This window comes from Lethenteron reissneri, chromosome 39, assembly GCF_015708825.2.
Source record: "Lethenteron reissneri isolate LAM-NWPU_2019-01 chromosome 39, ASM1570882v1, whole genome shotgun sequence".
NCBI lineage: Eukaryota > Metazoa > Chordata > Hyperoartia > Petromyzontiformes > Petromyzontidae > Lethenteron > Lethenteron reissneri.
In genome coordinates, this window is record NC_083817.1 from 9,644,075 (window position 1) to 9,671,212 (window position 27,138).

At 51.2% G+C, this 27,138-nt stretch overlaps 1 protein-coding gene across 1 annotated transcript in view; it reads right to left on the reverse strand.

Moving 5' to 3' along the window:
• The window catches only part of AGBL4 (AGBL carboxypeptidase 4), a gene marked incomplete at its 5' end in the record, with an annotated part of 423,165 nt that overhangs the window by 146,556 nt on the left and 249,471 nt on the right, over positions 1-27,138 (reverse strand). Inside the window, 1 exon segment of the mRNA XM_061567463.1 lies at positions 12,467-12,683. Coding sequence (XP_061423447.1) covers positions 12,467-12,683 — 217 coding nt within the window.

Below are 27,138 nucleotides of genomic sequence, written 5' to 3' on the forward strand. Positions count from 1 at the left end.
CGCCACACTGAAGCAGCAATTACGACGCTGCGTCCACATCTCGGGCCAATTACTTTGCACGCGCCTGAGGATTTGATTTGCTTCCAAATTAGAAACAAGTATGTCACTTTATTTTTTCACCAACTTCTTTCCAGATATTTTTTGTTGTTGGCAAAATTCACAAATTAGATTTCGGTCAAGACATTTTAAAAGTTTTGAGCCAAATTTTTTTTTTATTCAAAGAAATTCAGAATGACTTTTTTTTATTTGACAATATCTCAAAGCTGTGAACGCCCCGTTGGTGCAAGACATCGTCAACACGAGAAGGTACGAATCCATCGGGGGAGAGCGTCTTGTCATCACGATATGCGCGAGTCTCATTTAGACATCCGTTTTGATGGCTGGACGAAAAATTTAAATGAAAGAAAATCAATGGACCTCTCCAGGGCATGTGCTGTGCATGTTATTAGACCAAGTGCACATATGGCTTACTTGGAGGCTGCCAGAAATGATACATTAATAAATAAATGCCTAACAGCCGGGCAGTGGTGGCCCCATGCACGCCAGTAATCGAGCACTGATGGGAGTGGTGGGGGTCGTGGGTTGGTGAATCACCGCACAAATGCGGGTGTCGAGAAGATGTCATTCCCTGAATGTGGGCTTCGCCTGACGCCCTCTGTAATGTGGACTTCGCCTGATGCCCTCTGTAATGTGAACTTCACCTGATGCCCTCTGTAATGTGAACTTCACCTGATGCCCTCTGTAATGTGACTTCGCCTGACGCCCTCTGTAATGTGGACTTCGCTGTTGCCCTCTGTAATGTGACTTTGCCTGTTGCCCTGTGTAATGGGGACAGGGCGTTGCTCCCTCGTACCCGTGGGCTTACATTCGGGGCGCTCTGGTTTCCTACCCACAAGTACGGACACTCGTACAATTGGCTGAAAACATCTCGATTTGAAGCTTTCTTGACTGCAGGAATTATTTGAGTCTTTCGGTAAAGTCACGTAGAAAGAAAGATTATTTAATTTATTTCCTTTCTACGTGACTTTACCGAAATAAGCAAAGAGTGAAAACATCTTAATGCATAGAGTACGTCGGAGCTTGGACAACTGTTGGAAATTACAGCGCACCGCGTGACTGACCTTTGAACTTGGCTACTCGAAACCTCTGGGTCACTGTCTTCTCTCCGAGAGTGAGTGAATACTGTGCACGTTAGCGAGTTGATATTATTATACAACATCTAATATATGGAGGACTGCAGAGATTGGATAAATGTTGGCATCAGCTCACCGCCTAGCTTGCCTCAGCTTGTTGGTGCTTCCTCAGCGATATGGGGGATGCAATTCGCATATGCGATGCTTGTATATATAACGAGGACATTCACTGTTGTTATTCTTAACAAACTGCTACAAAGTTAGTCAGATTGGCACCGTGCAATTTCCTCGATGTCACAATTGTGATTTGCTCCAGCGACGGGGTATTGTTGAATTCCCTACGCTGACGTTGCTCGTGACTTGCAGAATGAAAACACGAATGAGTGAGCGGTGTTTGTGCCATATGTTTATATACATATATAGTACAGAGCAGGGATATTCATACATATTTAATTTGCGGCCAAAATGACCAAAACGCTAGCAGAGTTGAACTGGCATAACAAATATAACCCTAGATTATATTATACACCCCCCGGTATAACCCCATTGCATATGATGTACATGTGTTACATTTAAGCACGTGAAATATCACAAGGAACGAAGAAGACGTGGTGAAATGAGTGAAGAGCAATTTCAGATGACAGAGAGAGCGAGAGAGCGAGATGAGGATGAGATATAGACACACAGAGATGAGAGATGTGTTTAGCGATTTCGGAGGGAGATGTTGTTTGTATTAATGAGATGCATGTAAGAGGGAGATCGCAGAGGGATATATTCAGGACAGAGATATAGGAGTACGATATACCTGTATTCAAAATATGCAGACAATATAGAGATAGGAAAGATTAATTTAAAATAGAGATATTTGAAATAGAGATGTATAAAAGTGAGAGATGAGATAAAGGATAGAGATGCATTCAGGGGAGCGCTATTGGCTGATGTAGATGCAGAGCAACCAACTGCAATGTCACATTCAGGTGGCCAGGCCCAGATAACGGTGTCAGGAGCAGCGGAGTGTATCATCGCCGTGATGTCTCCGTATTTGTGAATAGGGGGTCATTGCGTCGTTGTACGTTGAACTGCGGTTCTGTTCTGGGCAGTCGCACACTGCCGGAGAGTTTTTAATTTTCCACGTGTGCATCATCAGCCATCCACATCTACTGCCACGGTTTGTGCAGTGGATGCGGTTTAGGGCGGACCATGGAGCTACAGCACGTGGAAGATCAAACCCCAGGGCATCCATTTTCTGCGTGGGGTCTTTCGCAAGGTGCTTGTTTGTGAGTTCTTTTGAACTCCGTTGAGTTCCCCAGGCTTCATCGGGGTTGAACTCTCATTGTTTAAGGTTGAGCACGTGGGTCCACGAGGGTTTGAGTGACTTCGAGCGATAACGAGGCGCGTTATTGAGGTCCCGATGAATGAGAGGACAACTGTTTTCCTCGATTCGCAGGATTTGCCTGGATTGGCAGGGCCCCTCCTTGTGCCCAGCGACTGTCTGAACAGAAAGACCGTCGGAAACCCACGTGCCGACCACCGCAGTCAATTGCACCGTGTCGTACGACGGCGAGAATGGAATTCACTTCGTTCCATTTAACTCCAATGCTGCAGAGGGCCCTTTTGTAACGGCGAGGTTTGGGTGACACCCCAGGGCCGGATTAAACGAGGCCACGGGCAGTGGTGGGTGGCCCTATTGTCACGCGACACTTGCCAGAGTGGCCGGAGAGTCCAAAGTAAAAAAAAAGTCTTGGTCGGGAGACGTTTTCGTGCTGCTGCAACAAACTCATCACAAACACAGACCTTTTATCAAGCCCACTGATGGATGTACGCATGTATGTACAGTATGTTGAACTTCTTTCCCGCCGTACGTAGCCAACCGTGCTAATCGGAGGTGCGGGGTTGAGGGCCAAAGCCCACGCGGCGTGGTCTACACGGCCATACTTCACCACGCCGGTCAACGCACGTTGGTGAAGGGCGGGGAGGAAAGACGTGGGAGCCACAGTACAGGACAACGATGGATACTGCCACGCTGCCCACAACGTATCCCCGCAGCCCATGACACCTGTTGTCGCACGGCGGTCGCCCATTCAGGCTCAACGTCTGCTTAGCTTCTGAGATCCGACGGGTCGGGCGCATTTCGTTTGATTTAGTCGTGAGGCTTCCTTCACCATCGGCAGCGCCTGGAACGCTTTGCGAGGTTATGACAGTCATAATAATAATAAAGCAAAGGCCGATGCATGGTGGCGGCAAGTCCCCGGATTTCCCGGAAGGGCGACCTGCTGCTCTCCTCGTACAAAAAAGAGAAGAGAAGACATTCGTTGAAAGCCGCACACTAATTCTGGACCAGTTTGTTTTGAGGATGAAGTGGAAAGTGCCTCTGGAGGGGATTTAATACGGCCAGGGTTGCGAGCGCAGGAGAAAGGGCGGACTTTATCCGGCCAAATCGATACTCAAAAACGGCTACATCAAAGCCCCCCGCCACGTGGCCTTTCCAAAAAACTCCACTGCTCTTGTCCCAAGAGAATTTAAAGGGCATAAAAGCACATGGGACCGGAGTCACAATCTGTACCTAAGCCCTCTCTGATCTCGTGTGAAAGCATAATGGTTCTGGCAGCCCGCGCGCTCACCAACGCACTTATCAGCTTCAACTTCAAACCAGCGCTTCCCTGAGCCGTGCCCATACTAAGAGACAAAATTGATTGTTTTTTCTAATTTATTTTTGGTTCTCTCTCCTCCACCTCCTCCTCCTCCCTTCTGCGCCTGCTCTTCCCCCTCCTCTTCATCCTTCCCCCTCCACTTTGTCTTTTGAGGAAACAGCTGGTGACAATTTTGTGCCGTGTGCTTTAAGTGCACGATGATTCTGATTTTTCCTTCAGCCAGCGCTGCCAATTTCCGTTCAATTTCCTTGCGCTGAAATTCGGGTCCAATACAATATCTCGGTTGCACCAGAAAAAAAAAAAACACGGATAATTTACTCGGGAACGGTCATTTCAAAATTGTACAATATTTTCCGTGTGTTCTGTTGCTTAAAGAAAAGGTGCATTTAGGCACTGTGGGAGGGCACTGACTGGAAATCTATTGTGAGTTTAATTATCAGTCGAGGGTTCGATTCCGACCATCATCATTCACCTGTGGGCAATTAAAATTGGTACCACGTTAGAGGGATGCTGCCTTGATGTGATGGCTATTGGGCGCCACGGTGGCGAGATGTTAACTCCCTCGCCTGTGTGCAGGAGGTCGTGGATTTCATCCCGAGCCTGACGCCTGCTGTATATTTGGAGTTTGCGTGTCTCTCTCCTCGTGGTGACGTGGATTTTTCTCTGGGTCCTCCGGTTTTTCCCTCTACATTTAGAAACATGCGTTTAGAGTATTTGGCTGCTATAAATTTCGACACAATAGGCCACTTCGTTGAGCTATCATTTGTGGCCAGGTCGCTTCTGAAAAAGAGCTACATATCTCAGTGGGCCTTACCTGGTAAAATAAAAAAGTAGGTCATAGAGCACTGGGCCTGGACCACAGAGGTCACAGTCCTGGTACAGCCTTTTGAAACAATGAGGCCGGTTTCCTCAAACTCCTCCCGCTTCTGTTCCTCCACCCAGCGGTAAAAATGGGTTCCATCCCGGTTAGCCGACCGGCAGTCCGCGTGTGGCGGTGGGGCAAAGTGTGGGTACTTCTACCTCTTCAAAAGTTGTCGGGCCACCAGGGATTAGAGCGGCTCTTTGAGAGCTGCCTCTATTGAAGGCCTTGCCGCTGGTATCGGCCGAGCTGCACCTTTATATTCTTAGGTTTTTCGGTAAAGTCACGTAGGAAATTTTTTAAAATTAAAATTAATGAAAGTAAATAAAAAGTTAAATAAAAATGACGACGTTTCGGAGGCAACACAAGCTTCCGTCTTTAGGTGGAACCGTCACAGCACGCTTTTTCTTTTACTTGATACAGCAAGCGTGCTGTGACGGTTCCACCTGAAGACGGAAGCTTGTGTTGCCTCCGAAACGTCGTGATTTTTTATTTTCTTTTTCTTTTTCTTGTATTAATTTTTTACCTATGTGACTTTACCGAAAACACCTAAGAATATGAATCCTTGCAGTCACGAAAACTTCAAATCTAGAACTGCACCTTTATCTTCACCTTAACCTACCGATTTATGAGGTGAGCGGAGGTTGCCTTACATCCGACGTTCCGCTCCACGGCCTAGGAGGTTCGGCACGGTTGGCTACGTACGGTGCGAAAGAAGTTCAATGTACGCACGCACATCGCGCCGAACACCACGCCGCAACAACCCGAGAACACGTCCGTCAGCGAGCAACGCAGCGCGATCGAGAAAAAAAAACCACCCCGTGCTCCAATTCATAATTAATAACGTACAAACTCGTTGCTGCGAGCGTTTGTAACTTTGGATTGAGCTGTTTTCTCTGCAACCTGACAATATGTTTGCAACCACTGTAACCGTGCAACCGTGTTTAACAGACAATTAATTATCAGGCTCCTGCAATTAGCGTTTTAAACCCGCTTGAGTGCGGGGGGGGGGGGGGGGTTAGACTGTGGGGGTAAATTTGCGAAATGAAAAGCAATTTTTTTTAAATGTCTCTCTTTCAAGCGCAGCGGCCACACTAACGGGTGAACGTAGCAATTTAGAGAGTCAAGGAGACACATTTCAGCAGATGGCACGGTGGCAAATTATTTCACGCTCGCGACAAATGTAAAATGTCATTAAGGCTGATTTAATCACAATAATACCTCTCCGTTCGACCGTAAAAGAAGAACCCGACGCCAGACGAGAGTAATGCGAATTTTTTCACGCTCAGAAAACAACGGGCCGCTACGAGAGCGCAAATGTTTGGGGCTTTCGTGCACATTTGAAAAAGCAAAATCAATCGGGGTGCGCCGCCGCGCACATGTAAAGTGCGGGAGCGTTTGTTTTGCAGCGGCGTGGAGCTTCTACGCTGCCAGCGAGCACGAGCGAGTGCGTGAGCGTCATCGCGCACGATTTCATGCGGCGACTGTGGATGCTCTCCGAGTCACTAAGGTGGGGGGACGGTGATTGAAATAGTAATTGTGTAAAGTAAAGCCATGAATGCGTACACGTGCAGAATGTAAATAACTACTACGATAACAAAAACAACTATGTGATGAAATATATATATACATAACCATGATTGTGTTGCTCAAAGAGGTCGTTGTTGTGAAGCCCGCTGTCTCACCATGGCGGCGGGATGTTAACTACCTCGCCTGGAATCCAGGAGGTCGTGGGTTCCTGATGCCTGCTGCTGTATATTTGGAGTTTGCGTGTCTCTCTCCCCGTGGTCGCGCGGACTTTTCTCCGTCCTCCAGCTTTTCCCTCCACAATTAGAATCAACGTCACGCGTTTCGAGTATTCGGCTACAATGCATTTACCCGTCATGATACGCCACTTCGCTGAGCTATGAGTTGTGACTGCCAGGTTGCTTTTGAAAAATGAGCTATATAGCTCAGTGGCCTTTACCTGGTAAAATAATAAAAAAATTTATACTTTTCGTGTTAACAATTTATCCCTACCCCCCTGCTGTCCCCACCACTACCCATGCCAATTTCTGGATGCAACGCCCACCCCACCACTGCACAAACCAGCCCAACCCTGCGTGTCTTGCGGCGGGGGGGAGGGGCATACACAGGAAGAGGCGGGGACTATGAAGAAGGGGCGGTCCTTAAAAGGAAAGGCGCGAGCCAAAAGAGAGAAAGAGGCAATTGAGAGTCCTAATTTTGGAATGGGAGCGCCTTAAGGAGTTAGAGGGTGGGGCATATAGAGGGACAGGCGGGGGCATACAGAGGTGTGGCACTTCTCTCTTGATTTAAAGTAATACAAAGATCGAATCCAAACAGGTTCAGCAGGAAGCATATATTCGCAGTCCATGGCCACCATCAGTGGGGCGTTTTATATGAACCATTCTTGGGGCCTCCTCTCCCTCATCAACCCGCGCTGACCAGCATGGTGAAGTATGGTCAAACAACCACCACAACTGACACGATCAGCGTAGGCAGCAGTGGATTGACAAAGGGCTGGGCATCATTAAACATTGATTCGTTTCATTTCACTTATGGACGAAAAAATGGGTACAGTTGTTTAATTGTGGAATTGCTAATACTGGCTTATGCTCTCCAACAGTCATTGCATAAGGCCACTTATCCACACTCGGCAATGCATGCCATTACTATATGCATGATCGACAGCTGGAGTAAAAAACTAATTATTCTTGCGTGCGCAAACGTATGTATGTTGAACTTCGTTCGCACCGTACGTAGCCAACCGTGCTAATCGCATGTGCGGGGTGGAAAAGACAACATACTAAATCGTCGGTGAATGGTCAGCTGAGGCCAACAACTCACTCCGCTTGAGAATCCGGCCGGACCACACGTGGCTGATCCTCCCAGATACGAACAGACTTCAGCGATTCCATCTCAGTGCTCTGACACGGCAGTGAAAACAGGGAGTCACGTGACCCGGGGGGGAGGGGGGGGCGGTGTTTCAGACTGTGGGGGCAGCAGAATAGAATAAGCGATCTCCTAACGAGCACACATTCGCACCTCCGAGTAGCACGGTTGGCTACGTACGGTGTGAAAGAAGTTGAACATGCATACGTACACATCAATACGTGGTCACGGGCTGGGGAAGGGAGGGGTGGAGGATGGGGGGGGGGGTCGAAAGGGGGGGGTATTGATGGCTCTTGGCTCTTTAGTTGCTGGTAAGGGAAATGTTACAGTCAAGCTATCAGCCATCAATCTGGGCAGCGAAATGCCACACAACTCGCAGCCCCGGTAGAAACCGATGGCCGAGCATCTGCATAATGACGTGCAGGCGGAAAAGGTTGAGAGGCAAAAGGCGCATAATAATAATCGTAATAAATAAATAATAGGGAACGCATTAAAGTCGGTCGCGCTTTGTAAGGGCGGCAGAAATTAAACGCGTCGGCATTCGTGCTGCCCCCCCCCTGCCCAACTCCCACCCTGCACCAGCCCCCCCGCTCTCCCCGTGCCACCCACCGTGTCACACACCGGGCCACCCACTGTGCCACACGCACCGTGCCATACACCGTGTCACACGCACCGTGCCACACACACCGTGTCACACACACCGTGCCACACACACCATGCCACACACCGTGCCACACACAACGTGTCACACACACCGTGCCACACACCGTGCCACACACTGTGTCACACACCGTGTCACACACACCGTGTCACACACCGTGTCACACACCGTGCCACACACCGTGTCACACACACCGTGCCATACACCGTGTCACACACCGTGTCACACACCGTGTCCCACACACCGTGCCACACACACCGTGCCATACACCGTGTCACACACCGTGTCACACACACTGTGCCACACACACCGTGCCACACACACCATGGCCACACACCGTGCCACACACAACCGTGCCCACACACCGTGCCACACACACCGTGCCATACCACCGTGTCACACACCGTGTAACACACACCGTGCCACACACACCGTGCCATACACCGTGTCACACGCACGTGCACACACACCGTGCCACACACCGTGTCACACACACCGTGCCATACACCGTGTCACACACCGTGTCACACACCGTGTCCCACACACCGTGCCACACCACACCGTGCCATACACCGTGTCACACACCGTGTAACACACACCGTGTCACACACACCGTGTCACACACCGTGTCCCACACACCGTGCCACACACACCGTGCCATACACCGTGTCACACGCACCGTGCCACACACACCGTGCCACACACACCGTGTCACACACACCGTGCGCACACACCGTGTTACGCACACACCGTGTCAAGCACACACCGTGCCACACACACCGTGCCACACACACCGTGTCCCACACACCGTGCCACACACCCGTGCCACACACCGTGTCACAACACACCGTGCCACACACCCGTGCCACACACCGTGTCACACACCGTGTCACACACCGTGCCACACACACCGTGTCACACACACCATACCACCCACCGTGCCACCCACCGTGCCACACACACCGTGACACACACACCGTGCCACCCACCGTGTCACACACACCGTGTCACACACACCGAGTCACACACACCGTGCCACACACCGTGCCACACACACCGCGCGACACACACCATACCACCCACCGTGCCACCCACCGTGTCACACCCACCGTGCCACACACCGTGTCACACACACCGTGCCACACACACCGTGTCACACACCGTGTCACACACACCATACCACCCACCATACCACCCACCGTATCACACCCACCGTGCCACCCACCGTGCCACACACACCGTGACACCCACTGAACGCCGCCGGACTCCCGCGGCGATGCCGATGGGAGTTGCTGCCACTCTGACATCGAGGGTAGAGTTATTTATTCCGGTGATGTACGGTGCCCCGATCCCGCGCGTGTTGCATTTGCAGAGAGAAAACCTCGGGAAATTGTTCGACTAATTTACGAACATTGAAAGTATGTTGTTGTTGTTGTTGTTCGGAAAAATGGAAGGGAACCGACGACAAATGACGACATGTGTAGTGGATACCCACGGGCTATCTGCTCATGAATCATGTTGATGAATTTACAATGCAACGTGAGTTTACATTTGAAATAAAAAAGACAACATTATTTGTCTACGGTCGCACTGATTGATCTGATCGATGTATTAGTTAATTATATATGCATGTACGTTGAACTTCTTTTACATCATACCTTGCCAACTGTGCTCATCGGAGGTGCGGGGGAAGGACAACACAACTGAACACGAAAAGCAGTTCTACAGAAATGCGTTTCGATTTAGATTTAAAAGTGCATAGCTCCAGTAGCTTCCTGATAAATTAGAGTATTTCACACCGGATAATCCCTTGAGATGGAATGTCTCGTTCGCAAGACTGTCCAAAGCTGTCAGTTGACTCACATGTAGCAAAACACGTACTAATGAATTTGACAAAGAACTGTGAATAACTATTATTATTATTTTCATCATCATAGATTTGAAATGTAAAAAAAAGGTGTAGCACATAACACAACAGCGCTTCCCTTCCGCCGTTCTACGGCGTTTTTTGCAGCCATCGCACGGTGCAATTTGACGAATTTTCCGACTGGAAGTTGCCGCGTAACTAAATCTGACGGCTTGAGTACGTTGAGGGTTTGGTGGAGAGCGTGGATGGTGTGAAACTCCCCGGTGCTGCGGGATGCCAAGGAAGCGCCGTACCCTGGCTTGCCGAGGGGCAGGGCAGCAACTAACGTCATCTGTCCCTTCTGTACGGGGATCGAGCGTTGCCCCCTCGCACGCGCTCCGTTTTTCTACGGGCGCTCCGGTTTACTCCCCCACATGTACAAGCGCTTGGATGAAAACTTATTAATATATACAGAGGACTGCAGAGCTTGGGTCACTGTTGGTGCCGACTCACTGCCTGCTTGGATGCCCTCCAGCTGGTCTGTTGATCCTCAGCCCATCACGAGATCCGATTTGCATGAACGACGCTCTATGAAACTAAACAATTATTTTTCTACGTGACTTTACCGAAAGAACCGAAGAGTATGGATTCCTGCAGTCACGAAAGCTTCAAATCGAGATTAGACAATGATTCTCGTGGTTGGTGCATCCTCCATAGGGGCCGTCCATAAATGACGTCACGCGATTTTGGACGATTTATGACCCCCCCCCCCCCCCCATCGTCACACGGCGTCACAAAAAGTCAGACCCCCCCTTCAAATATGACGTCACAAAGCTCTGCCCCCCCCCCAAAAAAAATAAAACATGCTTCAAATCTCTTTAAACTATTGTCATTGTTACGCGTATTTAATGTGCCGTTGCACTCTGATGTTGTAGGAGAAAATATTTATAAAAAAAGTCAATTTAATTAAGTAGAACGTGCTATCTATTTATTGAAAGTTGCGCATTTCGATGCGACGTCAAATTTCTCAACCCCATCCCCCCACTCGTCCCCTCATAGGTACGTGACGTCATTTATGGACGGCCCCGTAGCGAATCATAGGCCAGGGTCTAGAGTACTCACATGCCCCATTCTTTGAGCCACATTGATTCACATGCCACTAGCGTACGGGCCCCTACTCACGACTGACCACAGCTCACTGTGCTCGCTGACCAGACGACAGGGCTGTAGTGAACGTGAACCGTTCTTCCACATGGGGGGTAAAGAACACATTACAATAATGGCATCATAACGCGGTTCGTGAATAACGTGTCAATCCACTTTGCCACACCGCGTCCGATACGGGGGTTGTTTGGACATATTTCACCAGGATTGGTCAGCGCGGTTTGGTGAAGAGGATGGATATCACTCACCACGTATGTTAACCGTGGCCAGGAATGGAACTCAGGTGGCCAGATTCATCGGCCATCGTGCTAACCACTGCCCCATCGCTGCCCCCTGATCTCTAGTAGAGAAGGCCGTGGGATGCCACTGGGTGGTGGTGGTAGTGGTGGCTCACATCGGTTATCTAGCATTTAGTACCGTCAAACTCCCTGGCTGCTGGCTGGGCCTGTAAGAGGGAGGAGAGTGAGTAAGCTGCTGACCGATCTGTGTAGTGGAATGTTGGGCACCCCCCCCCACCACCAATACGTGTAAGTTTTCTCCAGGCCACTCCGATTTCAAACCACTACAACGGTGCTACTGCTAACTTGGGTCACCACTCAATTTTGGCACCACGATGGCTAGGAGATGCTAACTACCTCGCGTGGTATACAGGAGGTCGGTGGGTTCGATCTCGACCCTGACGCCTGCTGTATATTTGGAGTTTGCGGTGTCTCTTTCTTCGTGATCGCGTGAATTTTTCTCCGGTTGTTGAGGTTTTTGCCTCCACATTTAGAATTAACATCACGCATTTAGAGTATTTTGCTGCTGTAGATTTCAACACGCTGAGCCACTTCGTTGAGCTGTCATTTGTGGCCAGGTCGCTTCTGCAAAAGAGCTACATCGCTCAGTGGGACTTACCTGGTAAAATAACAATAATAGTTTAGTTTTAAATTAGTTTAGTTTAATAGAGGAAAGTGGAAACAAATGACGAAATGTGCAGTGGGCAACCTATCTGCCCAAGCATCGTGATGATGATGATGACGAGCAGATGAAGGCTGACGATGAAGCCGCCGATGAAGCTGACGACGATGTTCCCCCCGCTTCTAATAATAATAAAACAAATGTGTAATGCGCATTCGATCCCAGGATCCCGATGCACAATGCATGAAAAGCAGAAAAAACTAAAACAGACCCGGGGCAACCGACCAATCCAAAGAGGGAAGGTCACTTTAAAGAGATGGGGTTTCCAAAGCAGACACGAATCTATCAACCGATTCTCACCACGCTGAGGCCGAGCAGCTCCCGGTGGACGTAGTCGAGGCCCCGGGCCTGCAGAGCGTCGAGGTAGCGCTGCAGCTGCGAGTAGGTGTACGGGAAGCAGTAGGCGAACTGATAGTCGTCCTCCTCGCGGTCGAAGCAGAAGGCGAACGACACGACGTAGCGCCCGCGGTGCTCGGGGCTGCGGTAGTAGAACACGTGCTTGCCGGGCAGCCTCGTCCTGTGACGCACGCACACAAAGACAAAGATCCCCCGTATAGTCTAGACAGAGTGTTCAGGGAAAGTGTTGTTAGCGAGCGCCTATGAAGGCCGGCACGGCGCACGAGGCGGTGGTTGGCCAACACCACGCCCGGCCGCCTTTGTCTCCCCCGGTGGCGATGTTTGCACACCGCATCGGGTACTCATTTGAGGCGGAGTCAACCTAGGGGAGGCCCAGGACCGGTTCAAATAATAATCGTCACTGATGATGGCCGTGAACGGGAATCAAACTCGGGTCACTGGCTTTATAGCCCCGCGCTTTAACCACTACATTGCAACTCGATTAGCACGGTTGGCTTACGCACGGTGCGAAAAAAGTTCAACACATATACATACTACCGTTGAATACACACACAAGGCGAACATCCATTCGCATGCACACACCACAAGCAGGGCGGGGTGAAGACGTTGTAGGCCCCTGGGCGACAGGTACTGTGAGCCCCCCAGTAATATTTTCAAAAGGAAAACAAATCTCGATTTGAAGTTTTCGTGACTGCAGGGATCCATAATACTCTTTGTTTCTTTCGGTAAAGTCACGTAGGTATAATTTTTATTATATTTTATACCTACGTGACTTTACCGAAAGAACCAAAGAGTAAGGAAAACAAAGTTAGGTAAAAATAAAATTGTATTTTAACAAGGCTAACAACAAATACAATTCGGCATTCACGAACGAAATAACGTTTCACTTCTTCTTGGTTCTTTCGGTAAATTCACGTAGAATGGAAATAATAAAATAATAAAAATAAAACATAATAAAATAATTCTCACGACGTTTCGGCCACAACGCAAGCAGCCGTCCTCATGTGAAGAACAGGTCTGTCGAGAAGACAGAGTCTGAATGACACACTCCAGGCTTGGAGCGACTATTTAAGCTGGGATGGAGGGGGGAAGGGCGCCTTGACAAAATAATTTGCAGACCTGTTCTTCACCTGAGGACGGCTGCTTGCGTTGTGGCCGAAACGTCGTGAAAATTATTTTATTATGTTTTATTTTTATTATTTTATTATTTTCATTCTATGTGACTTTACCGTAAGAACCAAGAAGATGAATCCCTGCAGTCACGAAAGCTTTAAAACGTTTCACTTCATCTCTGGAGGCTCTCCAGCTGGCGGAGGCCCCTGGGCTGCAGCCCCTAAAGCGCCGTGCCTTGATCCGGCCCTGACCACAATAGCAAACACCTCCAAGCCTTCTAAGTCGTCGAGGTCATTTCCGTCGGCGAGCATCTAGTAAGAGCCCAGGGGAAGGCCCAGGACCGGTTCAAATAAACATCGTCATTGGTGTTGGCCGTGAGCGGGAATCGAACTGGGGTGGCCGGGGTTCGTGGCGCAGCGCGCTAACCGCTGCACACGCGCGCGAGAGAGGGAGGAGTGGGGGGGGGATGGAACGAACGATGATGGAGTCGATCACGCCGAGGTTGGAGTCTTCTTGTACCTACGTCCCCCTGTCTGCGCCGCCCCATGGAACCAAGGCACCCAAAAGATCGGGGGGGAGGGGCGGGGGGGGCAATCACGGACGCGCGGGCCATCGTGCGAAAGATAAAGGCGCGGCCCTGCAATCGCCTTCTCGCGCCCACTGCTCGCGGAAGGGAACTAAACCGGAGGGGGGGGGGGTGGATTTAGAGGGCCCCTTCTGCAGAGGGATTTGGCCTCTTCTTCCAATGTTGGCTCGACGTCTTAGAAGGGATGTGAATAACCCACACTTTACAACTAACGGGGCAGGGTGAAGGAGGGCAGGTGGCCGAGACGGGCACTGGGGTGACACCCAAGGGTTGCGCATCCAAGGGGAAGACCTCAGGACAGACTGCGGCATTCACGGAAACTGTCACGGCGGGTCCAGAAGGATATCGTGACTTGAACAAAGGGGAAGAGCTGAAGACAGAATGGTGGTGAGGAAAGGGCTGCAAGGACAGAGCTTGGCGGTCAGGAGTCGATCGTGTTCAAGTCGTGGGCTGGGATCCGGCAGAAGGAAGGAAGCGACGGCGAGCCGTGGTGGCGTCAACGGCTTTAACTGCGAAAACCTCTTGGCCTGCTTGTTCTGGCTTCATCGTTCATCCCTTAGAGCAGGGGTCCCCAACCCCCGGGCCATGGACCGGTACCGGCCCGTGGCCTGTTAGGAACCGGGTCGCACAGCAGCAGGAGGTGAGAGCGTTGAGTCCGCGCGTGGCCCGCCCCCATTGTTTTATTATTCACCACTTCCATCCGCGCCTCTTTCCCGCACTGCGCACTGGTCTGTCACAGTGTTGGTAAGCCCACAAGCTCAAACCCCTAGTAGCCAAAATGAGTAAAAATACTAACGTCGCTGGAGAGTTTCTTTGAAAAGGGGGCGAGACCCAATGATGAACCCCCGCCCCCACCACCGGTCCGTGCAAAAATTGTCTTCCACGAAACCGTTGCCTGGCGCCAAAAAAGTTGGGGACCGCTGCACTTAGAGCCCTGTGTCATCAACCCACCGCTGGTTCACACACAGGGGTTGCCTGCCCGTACTTCAACCGCGCTGATCATCGCAGGTTGGCGAGGTGGAGCTGGACGCAGCACTGACGCAGACGCAACTCGCCACTGTTGTCAGCCGTGGCTTGGATTCAAACTCGGGTGGCCGTGTGCGTATCGCGGTGTGCTTAATCGCTGCACCACTGCTCCTGAGACTTGCTTGGAAACCCACGAAGTTAAGCGACTCACAGACCTACACATCGGTATGTTTACAGAAGCTCGAGTCTCCTGTATGCCACGCGACTTGTGTGTGATGCCACCCCCACTCTGAATCCTTCCCTCTCCCCGCCCCCTTTGAAAACAGACGCTGCTCCAAGCAACTCCCGCTCGCTCCGTCTTTCTCTCTTCTCCCTGTCTTCCCTCCCCACTCATCATCACCCTTTCATCCACGACATCTTGACCGGATCACTCCCTCTACTGCTCCCATCCCCGCTCGGCACTCCGTCTTCCTTCCCGCTTGCCCGTCTTGAGCAGCGTGCCCTCTCAGTCTGTCTTGTCTCCCCTTCCCGGGGCTTTGTGTGCCACGGGTGAAAGGCTTTTAATAGGAACCTACATACTCACATATAGACCCACAGACCTGCATAGGGACCCATATGCTTACCCAGAGACCCACATACTTAGCCAGAGACCCACATACTTACCCAGAGACCCACACACTTACCCAAAGACCCACATACCCAGAGACCCACATACTTACCCAGAGACCCACATACCCAGAGACCCACATACCCAGAGACCCACATACTTACCCAGAGACCCACATACTTAGCCAGAGACCCACATGCTTACCCAGAGACCCACATACCCAGATACCCATATTCTTACCCAGAGACCCACATACCCAGAGACCCACATACCCAGAGACCCACACACTCACCCAGAGACCCAAATACTTACCCAGAGACACACTTACCCAGATACCCACATATCCAGAGACCCACACGCTTATCCAGAGACCCACATACCCACATACTTAGCTAGAGACCCACATGCTTACCCAAAGACCCACATTCTTACCCAGAGACCCACATACTTACCCAGAGACCCACACACTTACCTAGAGACCCACATACCCAGACACCCATATACTTACCCAGAGACCCAGATACCCAGAGACCCACACACTTACCCAGAGACCCACATACTTACCCAGAGACCCACATACTTACCCAGAGACCCACATACTTACCCAGAGACCCAGATACCCAGAAACCCACACACTTACCCAAAGACCCACACACTTACCCAGAGACCCACATACTTAGCCAGAGACCCACATGCTTACCCATTGACCCACATACCCAGAGACCCACATACTTACCCAGAGACCCACACACTCACCCAGAGACCCACATACTCACCCAGAGACCCACATACTCACCCAGAGACCCACATACTCACCCAGAGACCCACATACCCATAGACCCACATACCCAGAGAACCACATACCCAGAGACCTATATACCCAGAGACCCACATAGCCAGAGACCCACATACTTATTCAGAGACCCATACACATACCCAGAGACCCACTTACCCAGAGACCCACACACTTACCCAGAGATCCACTTACCCAGAGACCCACATACCCAGAGACCCACACACTTACCCAGAGACCCACATACTTACCCAGAGACCCACTTACCCAGAGACCCACACACTTACCCAGAGACCCACTTACCCAGAGACCCACATACCCAGAGACCCACACACTTACCCAGAGACCCATATACTTAACCAGAGACCCACTTACCCAGAGACCCACACACTTACCCAGAGACCCACTTACCCAGAGACCCACACGCTTACCCAGAGACCCATAGTATTTACATAGCGCGTGCACGCGGGGGTAACTCGTCATCCCCTGCCGTGCCCTTCTGACGTCGGGCCCTTGCCGCGACTGCGCAGAATAACACAACCAAATAATGAACCCAATTATATTGCGTCGTGTTGTACTTTATTAGGTGCCAGGGAGCAGGCGGTAATTAAGTTCCTCTGCAGCAATGAGCGTGCGGGTCGTGTGAATCGCTTGTCTTTTCAAACCGAAAAGAAAGAAAAAAGATGCGAGTTGCATATTTAACGCGAGTCTCCCGTCCGTGCCTTGTCACGGAGGTGGGGACGAGCGCGCAGGATTAATTTCGCGTGCGGCTAGCGGAGGAGGGAAAAGGAAACCCTCTGGCAGCCAACAACAACAACAAGAACCCCAACAATCCCAGAAACCCTGGAAGGAAATCAAAGAGTGGCCCGCTCGTGCCTTGGCGCAGGACGTTCGCGAGCTCGATGCTACCGTCGAGGTCTGCCAGGCACGGCGAGGCGGCTTCCAGAGAGGAGGAGAGTTCACGTTGCTTTGCTGTCCCATCAAGTCGCTTTCTCGTGACACAAAGACGCATCGCGTGCGCGCCGAGACGCTTGGATACCACTTGCCCCGCCGTGTGTGGGTGTGTGCGTGTGTGTGTGTCTGTGTGTGTGTGTGTCTGTGTGTGCGTGTGTGCGTGTGTGTCTGTGTGCGCGTGTGTGCGTATGTGTGTGTGTGTGTGCGTGTGTGTGTCTGTGTGTGTGCGTGTGTGCGTCTGTGTGTGAGTGTGTGTGTGCGTTTGTGTGCGTGTGTGCGCGTGAGTACGTGTGTGTGCGTGTGTGTGCGTGTGTGTGCGCGTGTGTGTGTGTGCGCGTGAGGGTGTGTGCGTGTGTGCGTGTGTGTGTGCGTGTGTGTGTGTGCGTGTGGGTGCATCGGTCAGCAGTCGTCTCAGTCAGTCGACCCGTGCTGAGTGTGCACGTGCGTGTGTGTGTGCGTGTGTGTGTGTGCGTGTGTGTGTGTCTGTGTGTGTGCGTGTGTGCGTCTGTGTGTGCGTGTGTGTGTGCGTTTGTGTGCGTGCGTGTGTGTGCGCGTGAGTGCGTGTGTGTGCGTGTGTGCGTGTGGGTGCATCGGTCAGGAGTCGTCTCAGTCAGTCGACCCGTGCTGGGTCTGCCCCGTGACCTCCTGCCCAGCGTGCGTTCGACACTTGGCGGTTGTTGTTGTGGTTGTTGTTGTGGTTGTTGTTGTGGTTGTTGTTGTGGTTGTTGACGACGAAGTAAAATGCGCAAAAGGTAAGTGCGACCAAAACATTGTTCGTCGATCAATTGTCCTCATTCCGTTTGTGAGCGAGTTCATCGCCTACCGTCAATATTGTGTCGTTACCAGAACCATGCCAATTCGGTTAACACGTTGATGCCGCACCGCGCGTTTGCAAGATGCACCTGTGAAGGCAACAACGACGACGATTCGCCCGTCCGTAGGACCGTCGGCGCAGGCGCCGCGAGTTAGCGAGCGCCTATTGATGCCGGGATTCCGCGTGACGGGGGGGGGGGGGTGCGGGGTTTCTGAAGTCGCAATCCTCGCGACTCCCGACCGCGTCAACGTGGAGGGAGGGGGGGGGCAGCCTTCGCTGTTATGTGGGAGGGGGGGGTTGCGGATTCGCAAAATAATTTAAAAAAGGGCAGCTTTTCTTATTTAATTATTTTGCGTATCCGGACCCCCCCCTCCTGCCCCCCCGCGCCCCCCATAACAGCGACGGCTGTTATGGGGGATTATTCACGTTACATTATGTTCACACGCAATTAGCACCCAACACGTTTAATTAGCATGCGGTAGGTTAATAATTAAATACGCGCAATTTAATATTTACAGTTTAATAACGCTATTACAAAAACGCACTGTGTTCAAGTTAACCCGAGTCGCACTATCACTGCGAAGTGGGGGGGGGGGGGAAGGATTTCTACCGGCTTGAAGAGTTTGTTCTGTTATTTTGGTACAATTGTTATAGCCACGAGTATAAGAGCGTGTATATATACGTACGGAGAACATCTTTCGCACCGTACATAGCCAACCGTGTCAAACGCGAGCAAAGGACAATAAACTAAACACAAAACGCAGCTCTAAAGAAATGAGTTTTCAATCTAGATGATGATTTGAAAGTGCATAGCTCCAGCGGCTTCCTAACATCGGAAGGAAGAGCGTTCCAGACGGCCGCAGAAGCGCATCTGAAAGCACCGCGCGGTGCGGTGACCTCCGTCTTTGCTCGACGGCCAGAAGCCAGAAGCCACCGCTGCGAGGATGCACGGAGTTCGCGTGATGGTAGTTCATGCTCCTTGACGAGATCAGCGAGGGATTGAGGTTCATTTGTGGCGAGCACTTCGTGTGTAACGAGTGTGAAAGGCAGCGAAGAGTGTGAGAGAGAGAGAGGGAGAACACGGTAGAGAGTTCAAGAGAGATTTGACTTTTAAACAACTTTTATTGCCGCCAGCAGCAACAGCACTGGAGGCGATTCCGATATGAAATACACAAAGTCACCGGCAAACAAATGAAAACAAACGCTATAGAGAGAGCGTGAGAAACACGAGAGAGGGAGAGAGTTCAAGGGACCCGGCAGAACACGTGGATGAGCGCGGGGCACACGAGGTCACCGGATTCCACACACCACGTGGGTATCATCGCCCGTGCGCACTTGCTTCGATCGCATTGTCCGTGTGACAATAGCGTCGGGGGTAGCATAGCACACGACGTCCTCGTCTTAATTAGCACGTGTAGAATTCCCGATACTGTAATCCTGTGGATTAATTGACAAGCCTTCCAGCCGGAGGGGATTTTTCTGGGGTTTGTTATTTTTTTTATATATATTCATTTGTTGATATGTTTAAGTCGCCTTTTTGGCTTCGTGAGGTTTTTCTGTAATTTTGCTACGCGTGCTCTCACGGAATAATCTATATATATAATTTTCACCCTTGTAGGATACTGCAGGTAAAAGCCGCAATTATCCCGTTGTTGCTGGATAACAAAGGTGGATTAACTTGTCCTCCCCTCCCCCCACACATCTGATTTGCACGGTTGATTACGTACGGTGCCAAAGAAGTTCAATATATGTAATAAACTATTAAACTATTTTTTTTTTTACCAGGTAAGATCCACTGAGCAATACAGATTTATTTCAGAAGCGACCTGGCCACAATTTAAAGCTCAACTAAGTAGCTTATAACGTGGACATTTATAGCAGACATCCTCTAAATTAATGTTTATAAATGTGGAGGGAAAAACCGGAGGCCGCGGAGAAAAGTCCACGCGACCACGGGTAGAGAGACACGCAAATATACAGCAGGCGTCAGGGTCGGGATCGAACCCACGACTTCCTGTATACCAGGCGAGGTTGTTAACGTCTCCTAGCCACCGTGATGATGAGAGAGAGACACGCAAACTCAAAATAAACAGCAGGCGTCAGGGTTGGGATCGAACCCACGACCTCCTGTATACCAGGCGAGGTAGTTAACATCTCCTAGCACCGTGATGATGAGAGAGAGACACGCAAACTCGAAATAAACAGCAGGCGTCAGGGTCGGGATCGAATCCACGACCTCCTGTATACCAGGCGAGGTAGTTAACATTTCCCAGCCACGGTGCAACCCGTCATCAATCAACTTGTGGAACTAGTGCAATCTATTAACTTGTAGAGCCCATGTAATCAATTAACTTTGTAGAACTACTGTAATAAATCAACTTTTCGAGCCGGTGTAATAAATTAACCTGTTCAAATTGTAATAATTATAATCGATTTTGTTTTTGCGGTTGTCGGGAGATTTTGTAACTTTAAATCCGCAAGGTTTTTTTTTCCTCTTACATCTTTTGGAAGAAAAATGCCCAAGTCGGCAGTAAAATCGGCGCATGCTGCATTGTGATTTACGCCTTACGAGCCCGGGGGGGGAATTTAAACCACTTCATAGTCTGGGGTAACACCTTTCTGCACAGCGTATCATTTACATGGTCTGCGCATATATACTATTTTACGATTTAAAAAATGAAAAAACCTCACAATACAGTACTGCGGTAGAACGTAATTATACTTATTTGTAATGGAATTGTTATCGTTGACCCGGCAGTGAGAAGTTAATGTCCCACGTGTGATCGTGCAGCTTCGAGCATTGACATCTTACGTTTCTGCCGCGGTGATGATATCTTAAACGAAAGCTTGAAAATGAAAGTTTTTAACACCTTAACCGGCAATAGCTGAATTTGGTTTCATTTGTCTTCGTCTGTTATTAAAACTCACAAGTTATGGGTCACACAAGCGAAGTTCTTTACCCATTGGTGTAATTTACAGCTCTCTTTGTCGCTCCACTGCTAGATGACGGCCTCCCCTCTACCATGTCACCCATTGGGCGGGGTCCGTTTAACCATACTTCACCACGCTGATTCGTGTGGGTTGCTGAATATGCGGGGGAACCCTAGGACCGGTTCAGAAATCGCCTGCCGCTGATGTTAGCCGTGGCCAAGAATCGGACTCAGGTCGCTGGTTTGATCCTGCAGTGTGCTAACCGCTGCACCACAGCTCCCGCCCTCCAGCTTTGGCAACACTTTGGTCGCAGATTGTGTCTCCACGAACCGGCATGCCGCCTGTCCCCGCTTGTTTGCAGCGTCGTCTGATGTGATAAGCAAATCGGCGATACCCCGCTGCGTGAATTCATTCAAGGAAGCTTCGAGGGGTGGAGCGGTGGCGCAGCGGTTAGCGCACCGCTCTGCGGACATGACCACCAGACTCTTTGGTTTCGGGCGCAACACGAGCGTGTGTTGCGCCCGAACCGTCGTGATTTGTTTTATTTTCTACCTACGTGACTTTACCGAAAGAACCAAAGAGCATGGATTCCTGCAGTCACGAAAGCTTCAAATCAAGATTATGACCACCAAAGTTCGATTCCCGACCATGACTAACTAACTAACTAACGCGAGCGGCGAATTCAAGCACTGATCAATCAATGCCAAGAAGCAAGACGACTCGGGCAGATGCCCCTTCACCCATCGCCCCGAACGTGGGGCGATGACTTGGGCACGCAAGCGCGCCGCTGGTATTTAGACGGCCTGTTGCATTGTACGCGTTGTCAGAGGTGGTCTCGTGGGCTCGGGGGGAGGGAGGGGAAACGTTTCACACAGCAGTGGAGAGATCATGACGACGACGATGATGATGGTGACAACGAGCGAGATGTATTCATAATAGAGGTTTTTTGGGGTTATTTCGCGTAAATGTATAAATGTGTCGTTAAAACCCGCCACCACCCGACAGCCAAAATCTGGCTGTCGCCTGATGAAGCAAGTTGTAATTACTGGCGAAACGTCGTACTCACATTTTAAATGTTGTGGCTTGGCTCTCCAACACACCGATTAGTGCTGTACTAGTGACGAATTGGCCACATTCTGTTGACGTGACGACCATTACTAGTTGGCCGTGTCGGGTGGTGGCGGGTTTTAACGACACAATTATATATTTACGCGATCCAACCCCCAAAAAAACCTCTATCATGGATGATATTGTTCGCGAAAGCCTTCCACGTGTTAGAGTGAGAAGTAAGGTGAACTTCGTTCGTGGCCAACCCGCCTTGCTTCAAAGCCGTCGAATCATTCAACGGCACGGCGCGCAATGTCCGACCGCAGCGCGCGGGCACACGCGCGCGGCACGGGGCGAAGTGTCGCTCTGGAAGCGGCCTCGAGCTTGCCCTCCTGCCACACTCCTCCGCGTGTCGCCGCAGCGCAGTCACAGCGCAGTCGCAACGCAGCGGCGGTGGCGGCGGTGACGGCCGCGATGAGCTTGCACCGCGGCTGTGCGCGAGGCCCAGGCGGCTGAGTGCACCAGAGAGGCGATGGGCGGGCTTTGCATTGGCGACGGTTTTAACGCTAGAATTACAATTTTGAACAACCGACACCGTTGATCGTCGTGATCTGTGTGAGCAGCTTGCGCGCGCACGCGTCTGTGTCTGTGTGTGGCAAAGGCCCCCCGTGTAGCCTGAGCAGACTGTTGGGGCAAGGGCTGTTAGCGAGCGCCTATGAAGGAGGGCACGGCACACGAGGCGGTCGGTGGCCAGCACCACGCGCGGGCCGCCTCTGTCTCCCTCGCTGTGTACACACTGCACCAGGTATCCATGTTGAGCTGCTTTCAACACCGTACGTAGCCAACCGTATTAATCGGAGGTGCGGAGTACCTCCTAACCAGGTACTCATTTGAGGCTGAGTCGACCTAGGCGATTGGCCCAAATCCGGTTCGGATAATCGTCACCGGTGTTAGCATAACGCGCACGTATACACACGCGCGCGCAGTGTGCGTGCACGCGCGCGCGCATTCGCCGAGGTCCGCGCGGCGCTTCATCTTATAATCTGTCTGCCACCAAGAGCTGTCGGTGGCCGCAGACTCGTCCCCATCGGTCACGGCTGACGTGCAGTCGGGGGTGGGTGGGGTGGGGCCAGATGCCCCGACAGGGTGAGGGATTGCTGCGCTCTTCCAGAATGTGCATCACGTTCATCCCATCAGTCCCCACCTCTCCCCTTCCCTCTCTCTCGCTCTCTCCTCGTCTCTCTCTCTCCTCTCTCTGTCTCTCTCCTGTCTCCCACCCCCATCCCAACCTCCCACAGCCCCCCGCACGCCCCCCTCCCCCGACAGTTTCCCTGCAGAGACACACCCTCTAATCCACAAATTAAAATCAATAGCCCCCGAGGTGCCCCCGTGTACTCTGTCATTGACATCCGAGGGCTTAAATGGTGTCCACGATCCCACTCCGCCACATTCTCTCCCTCCGCTTGGCCACCCTCCCTGCGGCCCCAGTCTCACTCGCGTCCGTCCGTCCGTCCGTGTGTCCGTGCGAGTGGGGAGCGGCGGTGCAGCGGTCGGCACGCTGCGCCAACACCGGGTGACGATTATCTGAACAGGTGCTGGGCCTCCTCCTCTAGGTTGGCTCGGCCTCAAATGTGTATCTGGTGCGGTGTGTGGTAAACATCGCAGCTGGGGATACAAAGGCGGCCGGGCGTGGTGCTGGCCACCCACCCCCTCGTGTACCGTGCCGGCCTGCATAGGTGCTACTCGCTAACAGCACTTGCCCCAACAGTCTGTTAGTGGCTACACGGCGGATCATTGTCTTTGTGGGGAGCGGCGGCGCAGCGGTTGGCGCGCTCGCGCTACAAACCTGGCGCCTCTCCAGTTCGATTCCCACTCACGGCCGACGGATTTTAATGTTGGCCGGAAACAGAGTCGGCGATCCTTCTTGCACGTGTCATTTACAACTTCCCCTTTCGCCCAGAAACCGGCGCTCGCCATTTATTTCCCTCCGTACGATTCTCTTGCCCACATTCATGCGCTGAATTATTTTGTACTGCACATTTTTTTTCTGATGCACCTCGGTTTTGCCTGCAGTGGGCTCACTCCTTTTCATAAATCACGGTTTCAAGCACACACGCGTTCGTGTCTTTGCTGTAGTGGGGAGCGGTGGCGCAGTTGCTATCGTTCTCCGCTTCGAACCCGAGTTCGATGATTCCCGCACACGCCCAACATCTCAATCGATCCTGGCCCTCCGCTAGGTCGACTCAGCCTTGCAATAGTACCCGGTGCTAATATTTAAATATATAGTCATAAAACATTAAATACATGTTTTTTTTATATTTAAATATCAGCACTGGGGAGACAGTGTCGGCCGGGCGCGGTGTTGACCTTCATGGGTGCCATTCGCTCACAGCACTTGCCCCAACAGCCACATGCATTCCTCCGCCTCTAGCTGCCCATGTGTTTTTTGTTTGTATCCTCTCATTCGCTCGACGTTCTTCCCGTGTCCACGTCCTCGTCCTTTCCCTCCTTGTGGCTTGGCATCGGCCCTGGTGCAGGGCAATGACGTGGGACCCCACGTCCAGCCGAGCCCAGCAGCGACGCGGCGCTGTTGCTACCCCATCAGCTCCTTCCAGTATCGCATCCCTCGTGATGAATCTGCCGTTCCCTACTTCTCGCTTTCCATAGTGGCCAGTAGATGGCAGTAAAGCAAGTGGGTTGCTGCCCTGTTTGGGTGTTATTCGCCTGGTGTCTGTGGGGTTTGTATACACCCACTCTAATTTGCAAAGACAAAGATGTCCCGCATAGTCTTAACAGACTGTTGGGGCAAGTGCTGTTAGCGAGTAGCACCTATGAAGGCCGGCACGGCGACACGAGGGGGTGGGTGGCCAGCACCACGCCCGGCCGCCTCTCGTCTCCCAAGTGGCGATGTTTACACACCGCACCAGGTTACTCATTTGAGGCTGAGACGACCTAGGGGAGGCCCAGGACCGGTTCAGATAATCGTCACGGATGTTGGTCGTGAGGGGGAATCGAATCCGGGTTGCTAGGTTCGTAGTGCAGCGCGCGAACCGCTACACCACCGCTTTCCACCACGCCATCACACACATACACCACCTCATAACAAAAATTGGCCAAACATCTCACAGCATGATGCTCATAAAGAGGAGCCTTGAGACTCAATTACGAGTGTGGAGTCGTGGTGAAAAATTTGTTATTCGCTGAATTTTTAAATGCTATTGCATTGTGGGACATGGAGAGACGATGAAAGTTTGGGAAGGCTTTCATCCGGCAGTGAAGGATTCAGTGTGGAGGTGATCATGGCTGGGTATTGCTGTGGTTAAACACTCCGAGTTAAAACTAAACATCGATTTTTTTAGTTTTTTACCAGGAAAGGCCCACTAAGCTGTATAGCGCTTTTTCAGAAGCGGCCTGGCCACAAATGATAGCTCAACGAAGTGGCTTGTCATATGGAAATGTATAGCAGCCAAATACTCTGAGCACATATTTGTAAATGTGGAGCACCCGGAGAAAAATCCAGGAGACCAAATGGAGAACATGCAAACTCCAAATATACAGCAGGCGTCGGGGTCAGGATCGAACACACGACCTCCTGCATACCAGGCGAGGTAGTTAACATCTCGCCACCGTGGCGATATGCTCGGGTGTGAATGTCGCCGATCTTCCCTCCCGAGCAGATAGAACGAGGGAGTGCCACTTCGTGTGAGCGGTGTTTCCCAAAGGGAGAGGCTGGCGTTCGCCACAGGGGTGTGGCATTTCCACCACTGCCTCAGGGGGCTTAAATTGGGATGATTAACGGCACCGCCCCGGTGCTCGTTCGAGCAGAAAGACTTGACGTTTACTCGCTCTTTAGAATAATTCATGTTCTGATCCAAATTTGGCTTTGTTCATTTAATTAATGCTTTGTTGAATTTCATCTAAAAAATATGAATATCAGTTTGCAACAGACATTATTCTGTAGTGGGGTTGGAGGATATAAGCTTCCCACCCAGCGTGAAGTCGATGGAAGAGATCTCAGAAGCAGTTCTGTGGCGTCTACTTCCACGGACCGTTCGGTAACACAGGGCGCTTACACTGCTGTGCGAGGGTTCCGAATGGATTCCTCGTCTAATGACGCGACCAATCAGCCACCCAGCCAACCACCCAGCCAATCACCCACCCACACACAAAACCACCCATCCACCCACCCAGCCACCCAACCAATCACCCACCCACACACAAAACCACTCATCCACCCACCCAACCACCCATCCAAGCACCCAACCACCCACACACAAAACCACCCATCCACCCAGCCAACCACCCAGCTAAGCACCCACCCACACACCAAACTACCCATCCATCCACCCACCCAGCCAAGCACCCAACCACCCACACACAAAACCACCCATCCACCAACCCAGCCACCCAGCTAATCACCCACCCACACACAAAACCACCCATCCACCCACCCAACCAGCCCACGCTCTCTATCCCCAGTGGTTTGGATCCGACTAATTTTCTAAATGTGTACGAGCCAATAAACAAATGACAACTCTTGCATCGAGAAGTAATTATATCTCATGTGACAGAGGTTTTTTTTTTTACACTGCACAGGTTTTGTTGCGGTAATGCGCCTTGCAAACTTTACATTTCCGAACAAAGCCCATTCCAGATTGATTTTTGCTCTCTGAATTATTTATAAGAACATTATTATATCATCTATGTATGAGTGGTGTATGTATATAGCCATGTATTATGCATGCTGGATCGCATAACGCAGGTATGTTGTGGGCACATACATAATGTTTATAGACATAACTCA